General features: G+C 56.5%; 8 protein-coding genes across 8 annotated transcripts; 3 read left to right on the plus strand and 5 right to left on the minus strand.

Moving 5' to 3' along the window:
- Positions 1 to 838: 838 nt before the first annotated feature.
- Positions 839 to 2028, minus strand: P884DRAFT_275339 (uncharacterized protein; the record flags this gene model as incomplete). The annotated part of the gene is made up of 4 exons (XM_069442833.1): positions 839 to 1233; positions 1409 to 1492; positions 1578 to 1652; positions 1755 to 2028. 4 exons carry the CDS (start codon positions 2026 to 2028, stop codon positions 839 to 841), a joined length of 828 nt encoding a protein of 275 aa, XP_069299900.1.
- Positions 2029 to 2615: 587 nt separating this feature from the next.
- Positions 2616 to 4031, plus strand: P884DRAFT_282945 (uncharacterized protein; the record flags this gene model as incomplete). Its single annotated transcript, XM_069443626.1, has 2 exons — positions 2616 to 2643; positions 3083 to 4031. The coding sequence occupies 2 exons, from the start codon at positions 2616 to 2618 to the stop codon at positions 3976 to 3978; spliced, it is 924 nt and encodes a 307-aa protein (XP_069299901.1). The 3' UTR covers positions 3979 to 4031.
- A 115-nt stretch (positions 4032 to 4146) lies between these two features.
- Positions 4147 to 5493, minus strand: P884DRAFT_267407 (uncharacterized protein; the record flags this gene model as incomplete). Its single annotated transcript, XM_069442108.1, has 2 exons — positions 4147 to 5024; positions 5100 to 5493. The coding sequence occupies 2 exons, from the start codon at positions 5491 to 5493 to the stop codon at positions 4147 to 4149; spliced, it is 1272 nt and encodes a 423-aa protein (XP_069299902.1).
- Positions 5494 to 6969: 1476 nt separating this feature from the next.
- On the plus strand, positions 6970 to 9172 carry P884DRAFT_237588 (uncharacterized protein; the record flags this gene model as incomplete). The annotated part of the gene is made up of 7 exons (XM_069440045.1): positions 6970 to 7238; positions 7310 to 7666; positions 7724 to 7952; positions 8023 to 8136; positions 8219 to 8875; positions 8983 to 9019; positions 9096 to 9172. The coding sequence occupies 7 exons, from the start codon at positions 6970 to 6972 to the stop codon at positions 9170 to 9172; spliced, it is 1740 nt and encodes a 579-aa protein (XP_069299903.1).
- A 118-nt stretch (positions 9173 to 9290) lies between these two features.
- On the minus strand, positions 9291 to 13277 carry P884DRAFT_327573 (uncharacterized protein). The gene is made up of 2 exons (XM_069445552.1): positions 13080 to 13277; positions 9291 to 13005 (listed from the first exon to the last, which is right to left on the minus strand). Exon 2 carries the CDS (start codon positions 12931 to 12933, stop codon positions 9655 to 9657), a length of 3279 nt encoding a protein of 1092 aa, XP_069299904.1. The 5' UTR covers positions 12934 to 13005; positions 13080 to 13277; the 3' UTR covers positions 9291 to 9654.
- Positions 13278 to 14432: 1155 nt separating this feature from the next.
- Positions 14433 to 16012, plus strand: P884DRAFT_290018 (kinase-like domain-containing protein). The gene is made up of 4 exons (XM_069444034.1): positions 14433 to 14757; positions 14836 to 15104; positions 15156 to 15379; positions 15442 to 16012. Exons 1-4 carry the CDS (start codon positions 14447 to 14449, stop codon positions 15793 to 15795), a joined length of 1158 nt encoding a protein of 385 aa, XP_069299905.1. The 5' UTR covers positions 14433 to 14446; the 3' UTR covers positions 15796 to 16012.
- A 32-nt stretch (positions 16013 to 16044) lies between these two features.
- P884DRAFT_237596 (uncharacterized protein) lies at positions 16045 to 18074 on the minus strand. Its single transcript, XM_069440046.1, has 4 exons — positions 17713 to 18074; positions 17155 to 17619; positions 16471 to 17016; positions 16045 to 16293 (listed from the first exon to the last, which is right to left on the minus strand). Exons 1-4 carry the CDS (start codon positions 18066 to 18068, stop codon positions 16149 to 16151), a joined length of 1512 nt encoding a protein of 503 aa, XP_069299906.1. The 5' UTR covers positions 18069 to 18074; the 3' UTR covers positions 16045 to 16148.
- Positions 18075 to 21628: 3554 nt separating this feature from the next.
- Positions 21629 to 22416, minus strand: P884DRAFT_267412 (glycoside hydrolase family 11 protein; the record flags this gene model as incomplete). Its single annotated transcript, XM_069442109.1, has 2 exons — positions 21629 to 21993; positions 22125 to 22416. 2 exons carry the CDS (start codon positions 22414 to 22416, stop codon positions 21629 to 21631), a joined length of 657 nt encoding a protein of 218 aa, XP_069299907.1.
- Positions 22417 to 22731: the final 315 nt, after the last annotated feature.

Genomic DNA, 22731 nt, shown 5'->3' on the forward strand with positions numbered 1-22731 from the left:
AGTATCGCCGTCACCGTCTCGATCATGCAGCTTGGCTGTGCTATTATTTTTTTTTTTTTTTTTTTCGCGAGCACCAGGAAATGCCAGGGAAACTCGCGGCGAGAAGAGAATGACTTGATTGGTTGTGGGCATGGCAGGCCCAGATCAGGAAACGGTGCCCAATGCCTTGGGAAGAAAAGGGGTACACACATGTTCTCGGCCACTCAAGGCGCCAATTTTATACCCAGTTGCACCCTCGGGGTGCTCGTTCCCAGGCAAACAAACCACACCATCCTGCCCCGCGTAAGGTGGGATAATAACCCCTCAGCCATTGCGACGTACCGACATCCCGGGTCCTTGAATTGCCATTGTGCGATCGTCTCGCGCATCCCATTTGCAGTAAACCTTCCGAAAGAATGCTGCGCTTCCAACGAGTGCGAACTAATCTACCTCCTCCCACCATGGATGCGCCAATACTTCGCCTATCGTCAACCTAGCCATTGGATCCATATTCGTCATTCCAGATATCACGTTTTGTGCCTCGGGACCAAGCTCCTTCCCCCACCACTCGAATCTAAGTTCCGGCTGTTCCTTCACTGCCACCTCGGCCATTTCTGACGCTCCCTTTCAAGCGTTACACCAATCCTCACTATCAACTTGCCTGAGGAGCCCTTCGGTCACAGGTCAGAAATAAGAAAAGTGTCGAACCAAGATCTCTCGTTCTGGGCTTATACCATGCTTCGCCAGCTCCTGGTAATTAATCGTCCAAGAGCAGCAAGTCCGCGCCCCCAAAGAAGCATGATGACGAAGAATGCGCCGTCTCGGAACGTGATGAGACGCTGGCGTCTTGGGTGTTGACTCAAGCCATCCTGAAGAACTCGGCCCCGCCAGTAGTAAAATTTACCGTATCGTTTGCAGACGACTCGGCGTGGAGTACCAAGCCCCCGCCAACCGCACCAGGCTCCCAGTAGATTCCGAGGGCATGGGCTCTCCGAGACACCACGCCGAACCCGGCGCTACCCAAGGAACCATAGACTGGGGGCCTGGCGATGGCCCCCCTCGTGATGGAATTGAAAACAACTTGATTTCCACAGCAGCTCGCGTGCCCAAAGAGGCTGTTCCCGGCATTGCTCAGGCGTATGATCCTGGGCCTTCCTATGAACCAGCAACCGAATAAAGTTAAGCCGACAGAGAAGACCGTTCCAAACACGGCGCCGGCAACTAGTGCAGGCCTGAGTGGGCAAATAGGGTGGCCTATTATAGACCGCGGGTTATGGTTAGCTTCGATTTCTTTTCTTTCTTTTCTTTTTCCCCTCTCTATCCCAGTTGCTTTTCTTTAAGGATGGTAGAGTCTCTCCCCGCACCAACGGGGGGAAGAACCAAATGGGAAAGAGGTGTGTAGGTAATTAATTAGGTAATGTTGTCTCACCCAAGTTGTCGGCCATTTTCACAAACGTATATGCCCCGAGAACGTCGAATGGGATTGATGTAAACGTGATCGGCACTCGAAACGCTAGATCGTGATGGATTTCGTGTGAGAGTCGGGCTGGCTGGCCCTAATTACCGGTTCCGGAACATGATCGCATCAGGGGGCTCACCTCCATAATAGTATACCGGGCAAAAGCCGAGCGGAATGCCGGCCACAACGGCGGCTACGAGAAGCTGGGTTGGCGCTGGGTGGAAGATAATTAAGAGATGCCAGCTCAGCAACCCCCCGGTTTATCAAGACAGCGAATTGCATGATGATGGGAGAAAACTCGGGTGATTATGCTCACCGTATCCGAGCGTTCGATTTGCTAGTGCTGCCACCAACAGAACGTTTGTCGCCATGGTTGTTCCCAGGAGCATCGGGATGACGATGAAGGGTGTGTTCAGCCGCGCCAGCATGAAGAGACCGGCAACGGCCATGGCTCCGGATTTGAGGGCTCCGCCAACGGCGGCATCCCGCAGTATCTCGGTAGTCAGGGGGACTCCGGCTGCATGTGCGCCTGCTGCTCCAGCTGCCGCGGCTGCTGCAGTGGCAAGACCAACATCAAAGAGGCGAGTCATTATGAATATGGCCACTTTTTTATGAAAGTTCTGTCAGGTCCCCAGGGAACGCCGCTAACTGGTGCTGCAGCGAGAACTTACGTTGGTCCGCGAACTCGCGCGGGCTCTGGGTGGTTAGCGCAACCCTTTGGAGCTGGATGTAGACGCACTGGCTGGCGGCTTGAGAGGGGTCGAGGTTGTTCAGCAAGGCTTCGAGTTTCTCCCCCCCCCCCCCACAAAAAAACAAAAAAAAAAAAGGAAGAAAGAAAAAGAAAAAAAATCAGGCCGAGTTGGTGACTTCTTACCCAGACTCATCTTCCTCGGTTGGATTCACGGGATGGACTGGACTACTATCGCGGCGAGAGTGGTCTGATTCGGCTTTGGATCTTGGTGACAACTTTGGGAAAGGGACAGAAGGACTTCGGCTCATATTGATGAAATGCCAAAGAGGGCGGGGTTGATGGCATGGGCACACCCTTTTCAGCTCCATGGACCATGGCAAGGCTGAACACTTACATGCACCATTCCGTATTTATTAGTAGTGTGACACCGTCCCTTGCTCTGCACCGCCACCGCCTTGGTGCGCTATTTCGTTGCCTTTAACCACAATGAGCAGTTTCGCGATTCCGGAGCCCTGTAACCGCTCTATTCCGTACTTCAGGAGGGGTTGGGTAGGGTGGGTATACTTGGGTGACTATTACCTGGTATACAGGACACCTCGATGCTTAATTAATTAATAATTATATTGCCTTTGTCAGCCATCAATTTTCGCCTCAAACAGAACGCCGCACGTTTGGCCTGTAGCACCGCGACTTACCTCCGCACCTCTTAGTTACTCCTGTCAGCCCGCCGGCGCCGGCGACCGATAATATGGAAGCGCGCTCGACCGAGGCCTGTCTTATAGAGCCCAATCCCGATGTAGTTGGAGTCGGGGTAAGATTCTTCTTTCTTTAACCATTCTTTTTTCTCTTTTTCTTTTTTTCCTTTCCCTTTCCTTTCCCTTTTATTTTCCCGATTTCTTTTCAATTCCTCTTTCTCTCTGATAAACTACTTCCCTCAGTCTGGTCCGGATTAGGTACATACCTAATTCGTTTCCTCTTATTAACACACTCCCGGATCCGCGTCTCACTCTACGTCCTCACCCTTTCCAACCACCTCTGCGCCTTCACCTTCAATTCGGCCGAGCTCTCCACGGCCATCGAGTCGTCCCTGGGCGTGACGGGGCTCGCCTTCTTCCTGACGACCGTCATCATCACGGCCCGCCGGTCGTTCGACCTGTTCCACGCCCTGTGCGTCTTCAACCTGCTCGGCATGGTGGGCCTCTCGGCCCGCCCCGTGGGGCGGTACCGCGCCGGCGTCGTCCGCCACGTCACCTTCTTGGCCTTCTACGTGCTCGCGGCGACGGGGTCGCTCGTCTACCTCATCTACGTCTTCGCCACGGCGCCGACCTTTGGCGACCGCCCCGAATGCAACAGCCGCATCGTCTACGTCCTCTTCGGCGTCGACATCTCCGCCACCAACCCCGTTCTCCGTTGGCTGTTCGTCGGCGCCCTTGCGTTCCTGCTGGTTGGTCTCGGCTGTTCCTTGCTCTTCGTCACGTGCGTGAGCGTCGACATGATGTTCGGTCATGACTTTCGCGACTTCTTCGGACGAGGAGGATGGGATGAGGATGGAGCAAAGAAGAGGCCGAGCGTGTACCAGCTGGTCAGCTACGTGGCCGGCACGATATACCTCGCCGTCATGCTTGAGTTGATGATCAGAAGAAATCCGCTGGGTCCTGGGCTTGAGGAGTGGACCTTTGGACAAGTCTTGGCCATGACGATGCTTGTAGGCCCCCTTATCGAGCTCGGCTCCCTCTTACTGGGAAAGGTGGACGGCAGGGGGAGTGATAATGATAATAACCAACTCATATCGATAGCTCCAAGGGCGAGGCAACGAATCGAAATGGGGTCAGTTGGCTATTACACGTAGATAGGACGGAGAAAGATATTGAAAACCCAGCATAAGAAATTATTAAGCCATGGCATGATCTGCTTTTACCACACGATTAATAGTTATTAAATCATTAAACCGCTGATCAAGCACTATAACAGAACTCGAACAAGTGCCTACCTAATTAATATTAAGCAGCCTCACAAGTCATTCTTTGTGTTTGTATTCCTTTGCCGGAACATAGATCCTCATCTCGTAAAAGTCGGCTGCCTTGCACCATATCCCGCCCAGGTCAAACCCCTCGGGGATCTTGATTTTCTGATGGACCTTCACAGTCGCGAGGTCAGATGGCTTTCCATGGCCCTTGATCGGCTCGCCCACGTCGCCATCCAGCCTGGCATATTCCGTCTCGCCCACGAGCCCCTTTACGAACTCCTCATTGTATCCCATCTGCTCAAAAACGACAATCCAGATGTTTTCTCTTGTTCTAATGACCGCAGACGATATGCGCGTGTCCGTTTGACCGGAGTTGACTCTCTCCGACCTGTCGACGTAGGTGTAGTCGCACTCAATGTGGAAGTTCGGGTACGACTTCTCCAGTGTGCAGGTGATGCGAAGACGCCTTCCGCGCTTCGTCTGTTCGAGCAAGGGTCCGGAGAATGTCATGTGCTGCGGCGGCAAGTCGTTGGCAGCCCTTTCCTTGCGACTAGCGACGAGCGCCCCGGAGGTCGAAGGCGCGGTGACTGGAGAAGCGGCGGAGGGGAGAGGTGCTAGACTTCTGTTACCCGAGCGGGTCGTGGACCGGCTGCTGTCGCGAGGGGCTTTACCCCGGTCACAGCGGTTGACCTCATCGGGATCCTGCACTTGAGCGGTCCGGCCCGAGCCATTGTTGTCGGACGCTGTCCGGCCATCTCGGAGGAGAGGCCGGTCATGTGTCTCCAGCGCAAGAGCACCGGCGGGGATCTCCCCCACCGCGCCTTGCTTCCTCTCTTTCCAGATCTTCAACGCTTTTTTCGCGGCCGCCGGTGCCTTGAGTTTTTCATAGAGCACCGGGTACCGTGCTGTCTTGACCGCCTGCGCCGTTGCTGAAAGTTGAACAAAGCTTGTTTAGTCTCCGTGAAGCCACACCAAGACAAGCTCAGGGTCGGAAGCCATATTACCCGTATCGGTAGTGAGGGATCGCGAATAAGCGCCTCTAATCCCAGAACCGCTCTCGGAAAGGTTTCGCTGGTCCCGCCGCCTGTTGTTCGTGTTTCTCGAGTAGTACGGAAAGCTTTGCCGTATGCCATCCCCTGTGGGGTTGGTGTCCTCTTCTAGGTTGGGAGAATTGCTTGGATATTCAATCGGCCGGGTCAGAACCTTGCGAGTACTGGAAGAAAGATCACTCGATATCCGAGCTAAAACCGCTCGTCCAAGGCTTTGTCCAGGCCTTCCAGAAAAGAGATCAGCATCGGAGTCGTTCTCGAGAAAATTGAGGTTGCGATTCAGGGTGTCAGACACGCTGCGGGTCAATGTAGTGGAGGGTGGGAGTGGCAAGTTGGTGTGAAACGCCATGGCGAACAGTCTTGAAGCGTGAACCAAGCGATGTTGGTGATGAGAATGAAAAATTGTTTCCTATTCAAAGCCGTTCCGGCTTGTCATTCAAATTGGCCAGGGAGAAGAACTGCGCCACCAAAACGCTGCGCACGAGTGCAAACTCGCTGACCGGTTGAAGTTCCTTTCCTGACCAGGATAGGTAGGTACAATACATAATTACATACGCGTTAAGGTAGCACCTTCCACACCATTAATACAACACAGGCCCAGAGCCAGGCTCGGGCACTAGCGAGGCTCCAGGCCGAATGCAGAGTGCCTATGCACTGTACATACAGGCCCTCAGGTTCAATAGTGTGTGTAGAGACCCATATGTTTAACTCGGTACGTATCAATTTCTTGACAGGAGCAGGCGGGTGAGCTGCACAGGTCAGCTCTTACCATTTGTTAATTGTGAATTAATAATTAAATAAGTCGAGGAATCTCGAGCTTCCCACAACCATTCACGAGCCTGGCTCGTGTGGAGAATACCTCGAGACAACAATGGATAGACGGGATCTGGTTTCGGTCTCTACCCTACCCGAACCTTAAGGGAGAAATAAACTATTAGGTGGCAGGCGGATTTCCGCGGTTTATAGCCTCCGGAAGAACATCACAGCGCATGGCCGTTGGTCGGGCACTTTCCTCTGCTTGGCGGCAGGCAGGGCTGCCACGATGGCTAGTGCCCCACGGTTCGCCCCACTTGCCAGTCCATCCCTCCGAGTTGCCTGGTGTTAATCACGGTGCCCCACCCTGCCCGCCTGTCTGTCAACCTGACGCCGTTTCCGTGCTCTGTCCCACTCTCTCTGTTTGCTGTCTACTGCTCCTGTCCACGGCAACCCAACGATGGAACCTAAGTTGGCGGACCCGGTGCCAGCGATGGAGTTGCCGTGTACATACATACCGGCGATCTCAGACAGAAAGTAGGGCAGCTCCGACAAGCAGATAACTTGCGGGTAATGGCGCTGAACTGGGCCCGGAGCCCAGTGGACGGAGCCCAGTGGACAATGCCATTGACTTTGGTGGATGCGGTTAGGCATTCGTGACACGCTGCAAGTCCGGCTCCATGCATCGCACGGCCAGTTGTTCTTCTTGGGGTTCGTATCTCCTCCAGCTGTTCGAGCAAAGCGATAATACACTATGAGCCTGTTTCGATTGTACAGGCATGCTTTGGAAACTATCCGCTGCCACTGCTGCTGCGCTTTGCCGTTTTGTCATGTAGGTAGCACACAGCAACTTCGCATCTTAAACCGGGCCAGGACTCACTTTTCCTGAAAGTAATTTATCATTCCCGTTTGAGCGGCGGTCAGTCCTGGCGGCGTGCGTGCATCTCTCACGATCCTCTCAGTTTTAGATGCATCGTTATTTCTTCTGCACCGTCATCTCATTGTATTGTACCTTGACAGCCCAACCGAAGCATTCCCAGCTCATGAGTAACCCCCTCTGGAGCTAGCCGCCATGGAATTCGACAGGCTCAGCATCGATGAGCGCAAGATCATTGTCGGTATCGACTTTGGCACCACATATTCCGGCGTAGCCTGGGCAGAAACGCAGCGTCCCGACCGCCGCGTTGCCATCACTGTTTGGCCCATCTCGAAAACAACCCCGGAGGGCGAGTCTTCGGATAAGGTCCCCACAAGGTTGCGCTATAACGATGGAGAGCCAGAATGGGGTTTCTCCATCCCCATGAACACGCCCCCAGAAGAGGTGGTCGAGTGGTTCAAGCTGTGAGTTTTGTTCTCCCGGCCTTAACCTTCTGGTCCTTTTCGCGTCATGACCGTCGTGCTGACTTGTCCAGCGACCTCGACCCCTCTCTTCAGTCCATGGGGACTACCGTCACCAGCGCTGCCAGGCGAGGCGGCCGCGATGTTGACAGGCTTGTAACCGACTACGTGTCGGCTCTTGGTAACCATCTGATGTATACCTTGCGCGAGAAGCTGGGCGAGGGCGTCGTCAAAAGCACGCCTCTTGAGTTCGTCATCACCGTTCCTGCCATATGGAGCGACCTGGCCAAGGAGAAGACGAGACAAGCATGCCAGAAAGCGGCAGGCCTATCGGCGACCAAGGCCCCGATCCACCTTATATCCGAGCCCGAGGCGGCCGCCATATACGCTCTCCACGGCCTGGATCCCCACGGCCTCGAAGTTGGCGACAGGTGAGCTCCGGCCCTGGCATGGTTGTGTCGTTCAGAATACACTAAACCTGCATGCAGCTTCGTCATTTGTGACGCCGGGGGCGGCACGGTCGATCTCATCTCTTACACCATCACCAGCCTCAGGCCGATTCTCGAAGTCCAGGAGGCGACTCCTGGCACCGGTGCACTCTGTGGTTCTACCTTCCTCAACATGAGGTTCGCCAAGTTCCTCAAAGCAAAACTGGGGAAACTAGACGGGTTCGACGACGAGGTGCTGGCTGATGCAATGGAGAGATTCGAGAAGACGGTATGTCATGTCTCCTTGCTCTCGACGACGAAATATAGATGTACTGTACATTTCACCTAACGCGCTGCAGGTCAAGCGTCAATTTACCCTGAACGCCAGAGACGGCGATACGTACACCATCCCCGTCGGTGGGCTGGCCAACAACAAAGAACTCGGCATCAACCGCGGTCGGTACGCTCTCAAGGTGCGCTTCTCCAGCTGCCCCAACCCCCCCCCCCCCCTTCTTTCTCACCCCGAACATCTCTCTCCTTCTTGTTCCTAACCAGTTATCTCAGGCCTCAGACCTCCGCGTCATCTTCGAGCCGGTCGTCCAAGAAGTCGTGAAGCTCGTCAAGGACCAGATCTCGGCCTCCAAAGTGCCCATCAAGGCCGTCCTCCTCGTCGGCGGCTTCGGCGCCTCCAACTATCTCAAGGAGCGCCTGCGCGGGGCGGTCGACCCGTCGGTGCAGATCCTGCAGCCGCCCAACGCCTGGCTGGCCGTGGTCCAGGGCGCCGTGATGAAGGGCCTGGCGCAGAGCGCGCCCGAGCGGCTGACGGCGGTGCGCGTGCAGAACCGGCGGGCGCGCAAGCACTACGGCACCGAGTGGCGTGTCCGCTACGACGAGAAGCTCCACGCCCACCTGCGCCACAAGAAGCACTGGTGCGGCCTCGACGGCTGCTGGAAGGTCTACGCCATGGAGTGGTTCATCCGCCGCGGCGACGTCGTGTCCGAGAACGAGCCCTTCTACACCCGCTTCGTCTGGACCGGCCCCGTCGCCCAGGGCCATGTCAAGAAGATCCGCATGGACATCTACGCCGACCTCACCGCCAGGGAGGCACCCTTCGTCAGGGACGAGAACGTCTCCATGCTATGTCACGTCGAGGCGGACGTGAGCCACATCCCCGAGGAACAGCTGAAGAAGAGGAAAGGAAGCGACGGTCAGGTAAGCTCTCCTCTCTCCATCTCTCTCTCTCTCTCTCTCTCTTTTCGTTCCTTTCCCTTCTTTCTCCCCTTTATTCTTCCGGGTTTAATGTGCTAATGGCGGAACAGTGGTATTATGAGTTGAACTGCAAGATCGAAGCAGTCTGTAAGTCTTGTCTTGCATGGAGGGTCGATACCCAGGTCTCTCTCTCTCGGATGCTAACGTATTCTTGTGCGTCTAGACCTCTCCGCCTCAACGCAGTATACGCTGTTATACAATGGCGTGAGATACAACTCGGTCACGGCCGAGTATGTCTGACCGCGGCTCTGTGTGTCGCGTCGTTTTGCTTTATTCAGGACTCGGCGTTTCGTGGTTCACAGGGAAAGGCGTTGGGAGGAGTTGGGATTATCGAGTCCGCCGACTCCGTGCAGAGATGGTTTAAAAAAATTAATTTGCTCCGAGGGCAGTTCCCCTCCCTCCTCGCTGTGATGCTACTTGAGACCCTACGTCAAGTTCAAAACGCTCCTTCGCCTGCACCCCATGTAGATCCACTTCTTGATCCTCCAGTGTACCGGACGCCGCTGCTCCGAGAGGAGAATGGTGTTGTCTTCCTAACCGAATCCGTATTACAACCACATAACATAACCCAAACAGAACCCAAACAATGCTCCAACAAAACACCCATCCACCCACCCACCCATCCACCGGTAATGAAAAAAATAAATAAAACAGACAATCCCCGCCACCTGGATCACGACTCTTATCTAGAAGCGGGATATCTCCAGACCAACCAACCAGCTTTAGCCCCGTGCGATCCGTCTCCTCTTCACCGCCCCGCCACCGCCTTCTCCCGCCTCCGCTCCCTCGCCATCCCCTCCTCCTTCCTCGGCACCATCGCCGGCCGCGACATCGTCCTTCCCGCCCTCGGCTTGCGCGCCACCTCCTTGCCCGGCAAGCACACTGGCCTGCCTGGTATGCGTGCCCGTGCCGGCACCACCGCCAGCACCACCGCCGCTACTACCAGCACCGGCGCCGTGGGGGCCGCCCGGCGGGACGTTGCGCCGGACCTCGGCGGAGCGCAGCTCGCTGAGCAGCTTCTCGACCTCGACAAACATGGCGCGGGCGTCGTTGACGACGCCAAACTCGTCCACCTTGTACCCCAGCACGCCGCTGTCCTGCGCGTGGGTGTGGCCGGAGCCGCCGCCGCCGCCGCCGCCGCCACCACCACCACCTCCCCCTCCGGCACCGTCCGCCCCGCCGCCGCCGTCCTCGTCGTCGTCGACTTCGCCGCGGAGAAAGGCGGGGCCGGGCCCGTGATGCGGATCCGGGTTGTACATGACGGCATTGGAGAACATGTGGGCCAGCTCGCGGTCGAGCTGGGACGAGTTGATGATGGACTTGGGAGGCACCAGGTCCTCGGTGCGGGGCAGCCAGACGCTGCTGGTGCCCGGGTCGCCGTCCGGGAGGGAGGCGGCGGCCTGGGCGGCGGCGCGATTGCCGTGGTTGATGGCGGCGCGGATGGTCTTGAGGTCCTGCGGCTGCTTGACCACCTTGTGGTAGCCGGGTGCGTCCTTCTCGCGGATGGGCGCCACAAACATGTTGGCGAAGCGGTGGTGGATGATCTGTTCCATGGCGGAGCCACAGACTTTGTTGAACGAGCGGGTCCAAAGGACGAACTTGGGGCCCTCGGTGGTGCTGGTGGAGGTGGCGGGGCTGTCCGGGGGTGCGTCCTGTTGCTGGTTGGCGCGCGGAGTTTGGGCAGGAGTAGGAGTAAAGTCCTCGCGCTTGCGCTTGGTCGAGCGCGTGGGTGGAGGAGGACGGCCGCTGACGCTCTCGTCGGCGGTAGTATCGCCGGCTTCGGTTGACAAACGCCGAGTAGTGGCCTCGTGCTTAACTTGAGGTGGCTCAGGCTCCACCGCAGCCGCCTGCTTGGCCGGGGACTCGGCTCGCTGGGCTGATGATGGTGGCCGAGGACCAGGCTGGGGGGCAGAAGCAGCCTGAGCTCTCTGGGAGGCCGGCAGCCGGCCCGGTTTCGACTTCGGCGTCTCCGCTGGGCCTTCTCGCTTTTGAGGGTCCTTGACCGCCGGGAGGCCCGAGGGACGCAGGACAGGGCTTGTCGGCTCGTAAGCCGGGCTAGGAACGTCGTCATATCCCAGGCGAAACTCGATCCCTGGTTTGGGTGTCGACGGCGTCGAGTTCGATACCCACTTTGTACCACTGCCTCCTGCCAACCTTTGGGGAACAGCCATGGTAGAAGGTGTTTGAGGAGCAGAAGGGGCAGGGCCGAACCTCGCAGCCGGCGTGGGCGTTGAAGCCGCGGGATGCCGGGGATGGATGCGCTCAACTGCCGCAGGCCGGGCCGGCTGATACGGAGGGTTGTAGCGCTGGGCCGCCTCTGACGGGGCGGGGACCGGCGACGGAGCACTACGCTGTGCATATTGCTGGGTGTGCGTCGGGGCCTGGATAGCGGGAGGCTGCTGCGGGAGTTGAGGAGCAGTGAGACTAGGACTAGGCCTTGGCGGAGCAGTGACGGGAGGCGCAGGTGCCGGCGGGACGACCGACGGGGCCTGCCGCGGACTAGGGGCCACATGGCAGGGTTGCGCTTGCGGAGCCGGATGTCCCGAGGCTGCCGGGCCCTGGGTTGATATTACCGGGTAAGCTTGGTACTGGGGGTGCGTAGGAGGCTGAGCCTGAGCCTGAGCCTGAGCCTGAGGGCCGCTGCCCGGAAGCTGGTTCGAAGGCACCGGCTGCTGCCTGTTTGGTCCAGATGCTGCGTCCGCTGGTGACTTGGCAACGGGCGATTGGGGCGGCGGCGCGAGCTGGCCCGCAGAATGGGGAAGCGCCAAGGCCTGCCGCGGAGGCAACAGCCTGCTGCTGGCTTGTCCCTGTATCGATCCCGGGCTGGGGTGTGGAGGAGGCGGTTGCTGCTGGGACCGCTGTGACGGTGCAAGATGCGACTGTGGAGACAACACCTGGGTGGCGTGTTGAGGGTGGGTGTTGGAGACATGTCGCGGAGGAGCATTTGGCTGATATGGAGGTTCCCACTTCAACTGTCCCTGAGCAGGGGGCTGCGCGTTGGTGGTCGGCGGGTGCGCTGGGGTTTGTTTAGATGCCGCGCTGTGGTCTGGTCGTTGTAGCCCTTCAGCCGTACCCGCAGGTACCGGCGACGGTGCAGCGGGTTGGAATTGTGCGACGCTTTGTGGTGCCTGGAGGACCTGATGAGGCGTTCCGTTTGGAGGCTTCGGGGCGACCGCCGGCTTGGTAGCCGGTGCCTTGGGAGCCTCTTGCCGGCCGAGCTGAGGGGAGGCCACAGATTCTGCGTGAGCGGGGACGGGCGACCGAGGAGCGGTAGGTACCTTCTCCGAGGTTGCTTGGGGCAAAGGCGAAGGCGAGGGCAAAGGCGCAGTCTTCGCATCCTGCTGCGACCCCGTCCGGGAGGCTAATGGCTGTAGGTTCCGGTTCGGCGGTTGTTGAGATATCGAGAGCGGGGCTGGTGCTTGGGGTGGTTTCGGCGAACTTCCTGGAGATAGCCCTACCCCGTTTGCTGGTCCCGCGTCTTGCTTCGCGGGTGCCTGAGCAGTGCTCGGACTCTGCGGCTTCGCCTCGCTTTCGGGCTCGGGAGCGCCGAGCTTTTCTAATTCACGAATCTCCCCTTGAAGCTGCTCGTACTGCTGCTCGAACTGCCGTATCTCGTGTATCGCATGCCGCAGGTAGGCATTGTACAGCTTGCTGTAAGCGGCCTCGATCTTTTCGATATGCTGGCGGGCGTCCGCAAGGGTCAAGAGCGGCGGCGACTGCAGTCTTCGCTTTTTGGAGGCGGGCGACAGTGCGCCATCGGGACCGGGCGTGTTCTCGCTCTCGTTTCGCAGCTCCTCTCGCACGAGACGCAGGAACAGCTCTCGAAGGATCTCGGGGGTCAGTCGTCGGGCGTCGTACGTAGGTCCATTTTTGATGAGCCCATTGTTCTGGAGGGCTTCCGAGACGCGGATGAAGTCGTCGTCTGTTAATCCGTATTTGGCGACTCCGCGGAAGAGCAAGAGGGTCTCGAGCGGCGTGTGCGGCGTCGTCGAAGTGTTCATGCCCCAGACCACACCCCGCGGAAAACCGAGGGGTCCGCCGCGGCTTTGGACAATATGAATCGGCGCCACGATCTACGGGGTTCAACTCGGTCAGCGACTGTCTCACGGGCCGCGATGCGCGTCAGTCCAGCACCCGAGATGCATACCGGCAGGCCGAACCCCGCGCTCCGATCAATTGAGGGGATGGAATACTATCGCTTCGATTCGTGGAAATCGGCCGCGGGGGGGCTCCTCGTCCGTGGGCGACTGATTGTAGATCTGGCGACGAATTTTTTGCGGTCGCGGTGGTTGTACGTCACGTGACTGGAGCGGTTGTCGTCGTTGATTCGTGTTGGTGATGATGGTGTTTGAAGTTCCGAAGATTGTTGTTGCTGGGTGAAAGATTAGGCGGTCGCAATGCGAAATGGCACCCGACCTGGGCTGCCAAAGCACGTGCATTACCGAAAATGGATTGGGCTACTACGAAATTACCTGTCTTTACTTCCCCGTTTCCACGTCCTCCAATACGGTCGACGAGAATGTATGCTTTGCAGAACATACACACCAACACAAACGTGACATGGGCATTGGTTTGTACGTCTTTCCACGGCTTGGTCAACCACGATGAACGTTAGTAGCTTGTTGATCTCATTTACTCCGTACCTAAGCTTGGAAACAGTTAGATTCTTGAGATTTGAAGGGTTAGGGTTGTTGCATTCAGGCTTGGCCGCTCCCGAGTGTAAGCGTTACGGATTACAGATGCCAGGAGAAACGAAGGTTAATTACGGATGTACGGATTACAGAGCAAGAACCTGCTAGTTATGCCTGGCAACGGACCACCTTCTGAGAAGGTAGTTATGACTATAACCGTACTATCTCTTTCACCGCCAAGTAACAATTAATCACACTGCTGCACGTTTCGGGACGGGGCAATCAACACAAAGAAAAAGTTAGCATAGCATCACCACAGGAAAAAAAGAAAACAAAACCGACTTAATGGGACATCATGATGTTTAATATTTGGGCGACCCGTCTTTATACAATGGCGCCTGGACTCCGTCGACGAGCAGAGCAAAGTACGCCTAGAAGTAATCAGGCCATCTTCAGGTAGGAAAGGGAAATTTAATGGTATTGATGCAGAGCGACGATAGTTTTTGCCTATAAAAGTTCTGTATCTACTTAGAAGGGTCTAGAACTAGTAGCTATAAGGACAAGAAATGGTACCCTTTGAATAACAACAAAGACTAGAAGCTGTTGCTATTATAGAGAGGACGAGAACGTGAATATGGACTTATAGTTTATGTTCTTTTCGGTTTATATTTGCTAACTTAGCAGAGATCTAGTCGGCCCAGGCGCTTAGTTAGGGCGCTTAAATCGGGCACGATCATCGCTGTCGTATCGTCCATAACCGCCGCCAAGAAGACCCATACCGGGCGTCATCAGCGCGCGTCAAGCAATCGTATACACTATGAATTTTTTTTCCTAGCAAAACAATCGTCTACGCCGTCTTTCTGCTTGAAGCGGGTACTTTGCGATGGGACCCCGCGTAGTCCAATTATGTGCGCAGACATTTCGCCGCCGTCTTCCGTCACTTTACCAGTCCTCTATCCTCCTTCTACGCCCTCTTTCTCGCCTACAGAATTCGCCTCAAAAGGCAACACACTGTTCCCATCGATTTACTAGCACCCCCTCAGTCTCTGCCCCCACTTCTGCGTCTGCCATCGGACAACAACCCTTGCCTAAGGGATTACAACTCAAGTCATCTCTAGGCAAGTGCTATGTCATTGACGAAGTACTTTCCGAGCGACCTGCCGCTGGAAGGATTTGGTGTGTGTACCGCGCGACGTGGGTTGACCCTTTCCTTGCGATCTGTCCGGTGCATGTCCAGAGGACGGAAAAATGCTAAATACCTCCCAATTTCAGACACGAGGGGAAGCAGTTCATTCTCAAGGACATCATCCCAGGCGACTTCGATTACGTTATTTCGCTACAGAAGCACGTCGAGCACTCTCCCCATGTCCGAACAGCCGTGGATAGCATTCCTGAGCGGCATATGCTCGTCTTCCCCTATCTCGAGAAGGGACTGCTCCATGTCGACATCGCAGCTCTTTCTTCCGTCGCCAAAAAGGTCATCATAAGGGATGCTCTCGCTGGCCTCGCTGATCTGCACGACAAACACATCATCCACACCGGTCAGCCACCCTTTTACCGGATCATGGCATGTATACTGACATGGTTCACAGATATCAAACCTACAAACATCATGATGGATTCCTTCGAACAGAATAACGTCGACCTTGGATGGTGCAACGTCCAGATCACCGACCTAGAAGCTGCGGTGATACTTCCGCCCAAGGCCAAGGGCCTCACAGACCGCTTGTCGGGGAACCACTTCTGGAGAAGCCCGGAGGCTTGGGCTCGGGGAATCCAGAACACCCCATCGGATATCTACTCCTTCGCCATCGTGGTAAGTTCTTCCGTGAACAGAAAACATAGCACACGAGTACTTGCTGACTGGCAGGCACTCAGGCAATATTCGCGTGGACAGGGAGGATGGTGTTTTTCTCAGACGAGGCGAACCGTGCTTCCCCCGAGGAGCAGGCGGAGCTGATCCTCCGGCGCCACCTGTCCTTCTTTGCCAGCGAGATGGAGGATTTCGAGGGGTTTATTGCTTATCACGGGGGAGACGATAATCCGTTTGTCAAGCGTCTCAAGGACCTGCTCTGTACCTTCAGCGAGGAGGAGCCGAGGCTGCCCTTTGGGAGGTGGCAGCAGGTAGACCCCCAGTTCAGGGATCTCATCTGCAAGATGACCTGTATGGATCCTTCGCGGAGGATCACGGCGCGGGAGGCGTTGCAGCATCCTTGGTTTGCTGAAGACTAATAGGAGGCCTGGTACAGCTGTTCGCAAGCGAGCGCTGTCTCTGCGTACAATGGGTTTAATTAGGGTGAACGTCACACTGGTTGACTGGGCCCTGTGAATTCGGATGGTGCAAGCAACTGTTTAATTAGAGCTGACATCATGTCTTCAAGACGACGAACATGGACAGGCACGATCATGTCATGCTCTAACGAGGGAATTCCAAAGGAAAGGCAGGAAGTTGTTCATTTCGTTTGACTTCTTCCGACATTACCGACAGCAACTAATTACTGCCATCGAGTCCATTCGAGCCCGACAAAATTCCCTTTAATAAATAACTCTGGCCGTCCACGACAGACTTGCCTGGCTAACCAGCTCTACTTTTCCCACGTCACATCCGTGATGGCAGCAATCCAGGTGTACCCTGGGTCCTCCGTGGTACAGCGCAAGCGGCCGTTGGTGGCGGTGTTGCACGTCAGCGTGGCATTGACGGTCGTCGTCGTCATGCCGCTGAAATTGACCCTGTCCGGAATTATTTTGCATCAGCACTGCCGCTCTTGTTTTTGTCCACCCTTTTGCACTCCAGGTTTTTGAATCGGAATATCGGAAGAATAATTAAGGCAACGGATAAGAAAAGTGAGAAATGACGAAAAGTTTCGAGAAGGAAGTAAGTAGGTAGGATGCAAAGAGAAAACTTACGGATGCTCCCGGTCCAGATCTTGACAGGCCCAGTCGGCCTTGAGCTCCAGCTCCTGGCCGTCGGCGTCGTACCGGAAGCTGCAGCGGTACGGCCACAGCGGCAGGCCGTTGCCGCCGTCGGCGCCAATGTCGCACTCGTACCACCCTTCCTCCTCCCCCTCCTCCTCCCCGCCCTGGTACACGGGGATGGGGTACTGGAACCCCCTGTCCTCGGCGGCGAGGATGATCTCGAACGAGACGGCGGCGGCGCTACCCCCCTTCTTCTCGTCGTCGTCGTCGTCGTCGTCGTCCGCGTACGCGGTTGTCGCGAAATGGCTGAATTGCCAGCGCGGGTTGAAGATGGAGGTCAGCGTGCACCCGTCGCGGGTCGGCACGACCGGGTCCTCGAGGGCATAGGGGTGCAGCGTGGTGACGGTGCCGAGGGAGCCCTCGAGCGCGACCGAGGGCTCCTCGGTGGTGCAGTAGCGGTTCGTCTGGTTGTCGGGGCCCTCGGAGGTTGTGCACTTGAGCGGCAGCTTGATGGTTCCAATGGCAGGGATTTGGAGGCTGAATTTTAGATTTTTAATTTTTTTTTATTTTTTTATGTATGTGTTAGCGGAGAATTTGGGTGACTTACTAAAAGGAGGAGGGCCAACAGAGAAAAGAGAAGGGAACGAGAGAAAAAAATGGAAAGGGAGGACTTACGGCTTTGCTGCATCGGTGTCGTCACAGTACCACGTCTGGTTGAGAGTGAAGGTGGCCGTATCCGGGTCGAAGCTGGCCTCCGTCACGATTGGGTACTGGCCGACGGTGCCTTGCTGGAACTCGTAGCCCGCGCACACGAGACGGGAGAGGTCAGGCTGGCCGCCGAAGGAGCCGCCGGGCATGCAGCTGGCTTGGTACCCGTTGGCCTCGTTCGTGACCAGTAGGTTGAAGTTCTGGTACGGGGGGGTGTCCTCTCCGTCTCCGGGCTGGTCGGTGAAGTGGACCGCAGACAGCGTCCAGGAGGGATTCTCGGACCTGGAGGTGCAGCCGGGCGAGTCGTGACCCTTGGGCCCGTCCGGGTAGGCTGGGGTAATGGCAAGGGGGGACGTGAGGGAGCCTCGGACGAGCAGCGGTGACGTGTAGTCGACGGCGGCTGAGACGTTCCCTGCAGCATTGAAAGTCAAACTGCGGGTTTCGTTCCAACATCAGGTTAGTTTTTTTCTGGTTACTCCCAGTCATAGATATGGCATCTGTTTCCCGGTCAACTCGGCCACTTACGTCTTTCCCCGGTCGTTGCAGGTCCACGACTGCTTTAGGTAGAACGTTGTAGAGTCGTCGCTGGTCTCGACTGATGCCTCCAGCGAGCTGTTTGACCAGCGTTTCCCCTGGACAGAGCACGCGCTCGAGCCCTTCTCCTTCGTCTCACAGCTCAGCCTTTCCGAGAAGTCGATGGCCCGGTTCGAGACGTCAAACGAGACGACGCCGTCGGCGTACTTGACATCTTCGATGAGCCAACTCGGAATCGAAAATGATTTTGCGGTGCACGCAGAACTGTTGCCATGGGGCGCTTGAGCCGAAACAAGCACGGCCGCAAAAGCGGCGACGAGGCCGAAGCGCAGAGCCATCGTGTTCATGGAGACGTGATAATTAGGCTAGATCCCGGCCGCACATGTTGTTGGTAATACCACGAGAGAGAGACAAGTGACGGAGGCCATTAAGTATTAGCAAATTTACGGAACGCTTCTAGAAACCCACCTCCCGTGTGGAATCAGACCTCGTACGGTTTCCGGTGAGGAGTAGCCGTGAGGAGAAGGCTTTAATTACCCCTGGATGCCCGCACGCGGTATATTAGATTTAGCCATCAAGTACCTGCGGCGGCCCTGTGGCTCAAAATAGCCAGATGAAGGGAAGGTTTGCGGAGATTGATCCGCGCACACCGGAAGATTTGAGGTCACCACGAGTTAACTGCCGGCATAGCTTGGCAGGAGGAATTGGACGATTGCCGCGGTTATTAACTTATCCCGGTCTGCCAATAGTAGCTCACGCCGGCGAAGCTCAAATTGGTGGCGCCCACATCTGCGAAGCTCACACCGGTGAAATCCACGCCAGAGGAACCAATGCTGCCGATCCGGCCGGGGGAAACCAGCGACTGCACAGCTGCCGCGGAGCGGGATATCAACAAGACGAACAGCGGGGTGCTGCGTCCCACAAGGCACGAGGAGTCGATAAGCAATGGGCGACGTGGCATGCGTGTTATTAGACTTTGGCTCCGAGGCTGAATGAACGTCCCTGAGACCCGGGCCGTGTCGGTAGACCACAGCTTCACGGTCTGGTCGAACGAGGAGGACAGGAATGCTGCGCTGTCAAACGGATAAAAAGAGAGGTGAGTGATGCCAAAACGGCGTCCACTTACGGAGCCGGGATCGCCATATGAGGAAGGCGAAGAAGGATAGGAGTGGGCGAGCGCATGCGAACGTTGATGCCCGGGCGCGTGCGTGTGGGCGTGCGGGTAGGGATGCGAGAGCGGCGGGAGCGGTGGAGGAGGCGCTGGGGCGAGCGAAAGGCTGCACTCAGCAGCGTAAGAACGACGGGGCCTCAAAGGTGTTGGACTCGGCGGTCCTCGGTCGGCCCCATTCGCTGATTCCACGAGTTCGAGCGACAAGCTCTCGCAGGCGATTTCGCTCGTTTCGGTAATGATAATCACGTTCGGCCTCCAACTCCAAGTAATTACTCCTTTTCCCAGTTTCTAGACCCTCTTCTCAAGTTCCCGGTTTGCTGCCTCCAGCTTCTGGATTCCTTGTTGTTCTTTCCCTCTCCCTCTGCTTCTTCCGTTGACGAAACCTCGCCGAACCCCTCCGCATTCCGTTGCCTCTTTTCATCTGCCTGTTTCGACCGAGAAATTCTAGAACCGTCAGCATCACGAACCCATGTCCTGAGTGCAGAACGCCGAGTGTGGCGGGCGGGTGCAGCGGTCGTGGTTCGGCTGTTCGCGGTTAGCCCAGAAACCGGAAGGATCTGATTGTTGCACAGGCTCGTTACCGACCACAACATCAAGATTCTCTGGACTTCTAATCTTGCCGAGCAATCTCTCAATGAACTGGACGCGGAAGGGGAGGTGCCATGTCAGACCTTGGCGCATTCCTTTCGCTTCACTCAGTGATCCGCTCCTGTCCGCTATTAACCCCGGCCTTACCTAATTACCTATCCGGGCTTTGGATGCGACTCGCCCATTGCCGGCGAACCGGTTCGAGGCATCTGCGCACCACTTTGCGGCAGAGACTGGGAGAGGGGAGTGAGGCAACTGCGCGAAAACTGTGGGAACTGCGCGTTTGTTGGGCGGTCAGAACTCGGGGCAAGAGCGCCCCCTCTTAGCGCCGCCGTCGCGCGGCATCGCACCGAGCCAGGCCGTTGGTTGGCCACGGGCCTCCGGGCTAACTACTCCGGAACGGAGAGCTCTCGAGAGCCGAAACAGGGGAGGCCCGGCGACATCATGGCCGGCGCCGACACTAGACCCTTGTCTAGCAACACTGCCCCAAACAAATGGCGTCTGGAGCTAAGATGAAATGGGGCGCTACGCTTGGGAGCAATGTGTTCTGGTTTACGATGTCAGCGAGTGGCGCGATGTTGTCAATGAGGTTTGAGTTCGCATTTCCATTTTTGCTCCGCCCTGGCTTAGAAAAGCGCCACGCTACGTTTTCTGGGCGTCTGGGCCGCGCTTGGGACCGCCGGGCAGTTGAACGCGCCGCAGGCAGAAGCAGACGTGAGCAAGACGTATGTATAAGACAAAAAAACGGCTAGAACTATCATCCCCCGGTGAATGAATGTGTGTGTTGCACATTCCATGTCTGGGCTGCAATCCACCGCACCGCATCGCACCGCTTTGTTATGCTTGCGTTTGCTTGTTTGCATTGTTTGCTTTGCCGTGTCGAAGTCCCGGGCTGCAGCCTTAACTATGCAAGGAGTAAATTGATTCCGGAGGAAACACCAATGTCGACCCACATCGGAAATCAAGAGGTTCGCCCCTTCCCACATGGCCAGCCAGGACATATTAACTAATACGAAGCAAACAAGACAAAGAATACCTAACCGAGAATGGCGGCCTGCCCCGATACCTTGCTGCGAAGCGGCTTTCTCGCAAGCCGGAGCAGCCGCTCGTATCGGCCCGCCATCTGATCCTCTGCTTGCATAATAGGTATCTTGCACCACCTTGACGGCCGAGATGGCTTCAGTGTGGCGACATTGTGCCCAGTCGGAGATGAATGAGGCGGCGCGGCGAGCGTGTCGGTGCAACGTGCCTCGACATACGGCTGATGGGCATAGACATACTATATTAGCTCGGCCAGGCCGAAACGTCTGATATGAGACGTCTTGTGTGGCTCGGACGTTGTCTTCTTCGTCCCCTAAGAGATCTGAGGCGAGAAAGAGGTCTGTCTTCCTCATCCTCTTCGCCCTCGGTATCCTCGACGAGACCAAGGCCTGGTGCCAGACTTGACTGGCCTACACCGGGAATATGCCGACTTCCAAGAACATGCCTCAGGTCGAGTTCTGCATGTGTGCCGAGCACAAGGCTTTTTAATATTAGTTCGTTCTAATTAGACCAAGCAACAGGCGTGACCTGCTCGGTTCCCTGCCCGCGATTACGGCTTGGTCTCAGCAACCCGGGCACAGCAGAGCATTGTATCGAATTTGTTTTGTGGGTAAAAAAACCGCATCCCAAAACCCAAGCAGATAGAGATGTGAGTCGATTGGGCCTTGTACACGGAAGGTTCTTACGTGCCAGTATGCGGGGTTGACTTTGGTGAGTGGCTTCCATTTATCTGCAGCTGGGTACGTAGTCATGGTTAGTTAAATTATTGCATCGCGCTTGATCCTTCAGGGCCTCTATCAATCGACACAGTCTCATCGACTCGGCTCAAACCGACTTGTATTAAGTAGTAGGAAATTTTCAGAGGCTTACGATAGGGCACTCAAACTGTCTGTCTGAAGTAAGATAATTAGATACCGCTGTACTTCACAAGGTGGTTTGTCCCTAGATATATTGAAGGTCTCAAGGAGCCCAGAGACTTGGGAGAGAGAGATACAGGTGGCAGTCGAATGGCCCACGGCTACCGGCATAAAACCACCCTGCTTCTTTTCGTTTTCCCTCCCCCCCTTTTCCCCCTCCTGCAAAACAAAAGAAAGGCGCCTGGCTTCTTTAGGCCTCGCGGACCTCGATAGTGGCCGATCCAGAGCTCTGGTAGCCCTCGGTGGCCATGATCATGTAGTTCCAGGTGCCGAGCTGGAGGTTGCCCTGGCGCTTCCACTCGTCAAAGTGCTTGCCCGTGTCGATGGTGCCGCCGACGCGCTTCTGGCGGCGGACGGACCAGTACTGGTCGAAGGTGGAGGTGCCCTCGATGGACGGCTGGTTGTACCGCGTCGTCTTGTAGATGTCGTACACGCCGCCGTCGTCCTCGATGGTGCCCAGCCGCGCCGTGCCCGACGAGGGGTTGTACGTGCCGTACGCCTCCACGATGTAATACTCGACCAGCGGGTTGCGAGTCCAGCCGTACAGGGCGAGATCTGCCAGAGCTTGGCGTTAGCATCTTCCATTTTTCCTTTTTTTTTTTTTTTTTCATTTTTTCTTCTCCTTCAAAATGGATCCCAATCATCAAGGAAAACAAGCGAAAGGGAGAAAGAGGAGAACAACGCACAGCTGTTCACGTTGTAGTTGTTCCAGGTGCCGTTGTACGCAATCTTGCGCGGGGGGCCCGGGTTCCAGCCCTTGCCGCCAACCCAGTTGTTGACGTTGTTCCAGGTGACGCTGTACGAGCCGCGGGGCCCGGGGTTGAAGTCGACCGAGCCGCGGCCGTCGGTCCAGAACGAGTAGAAGTACCCCTCGTGGGTGCCCGTGCCCGGCTGGATGCCGCGCTTGACCACCTCGAGAGGGCTGGCCGTCGTCACCGCAGCTGCGATGGCCGTGAGGAGGAGAGTGAACGAGACCATGATATCGAGGGCTTATGCAAGGCACAAAACTCTGCTGCAAGCTGTTGAGTTGCCCAGTGTCGCCTTCTGATTCATGTCCATCGAGCCTGTTCCGCCATCCTCCCTTTATACCAAATTCTACCTTCTCTAGCCACCCGTGCGGTTCCTACCCCCGGACGATACTCCCATGGCTTAATTTGGCTTCTATCCCAGGTTCGGGGGCCAGGCTCTTGTCTGATGGGACCATCGACTCCCAGGCGCTCTGCACCCCGCATTCGCTCGCGGCATATGAGAAATAGAAATAACCCGGTTAAGAAACCAAGACGCGCAAAAGCT

The sequence above is a fragment of the Thermothelomyces heterothallicus genome, assembly GCF_042370625.1.
Source record: "Thermothelomyces heterothallicus CBS 202.75 unplaced genomic scaffold P884_scaffold_4, whole genome shotgun sequence".
Classification (NCBI taxonomy): domain Eukaryota; kingdom Fungi; phylum Ascomycota; class Sordariomycetes; order Sordariales; family Chaetomiaceae; genus Thermothelomyces; species Thermothelomyces heterothallicus.

Bases quoted from the DNA above. Each gene is read 5' to 3' on its own strand.
- P884DRAFT_290018 (XM_069444034.1), top strand. From the start codon at position 14,447: ATGGGACCCCGCGTAGTCCAATTATGTGCGCAGACATTTCGCCGCCGT. The intron at 14,758-14,835 runs GTGGGTTGACCC...TCCCAATTTCAG, and splicing joins TGGTGTGTGTACCGCGCGAC to ACACGAGGGGAAGCAGTTCA. The intron at 15,105-15,155 runs GTCAGCCACCCT...CATGGTTCACAG, and splicing joins CAAACACATCATCCACACCG to ATATCAAACCTACAAACATC.
- P884DRAFT_237596 (XM_069440046.1), bottom strand. From the start codon at position 18,068: ATGAACACGATGGCTCTGCGCTTCGGCCTCGTCGCCGCTTTTGCGGCC. The intron at 17,620-17,712 runs GTAAGTGGCCGA...CGAAACCCGCAG, and splicing joins TGCAACGACCGGGGAAAGAC to TTTGACTTTCAATGCTGCAG. The intron at 17,017-17,154 runs GTAAGTCCTCCC...TCTAAAATTCAG, and splicing joins GACACCGATGCAGCAAAGCC to CCTCCAAATCCCTGCCATTG.
- P884DRAFT_327573 (XM_069445552.1), bottom strand. From the start codon at position 12,933: ATGAACACTTCGACGACGCCGCACACGCCGCTCGAGACCCTCTTGCTC.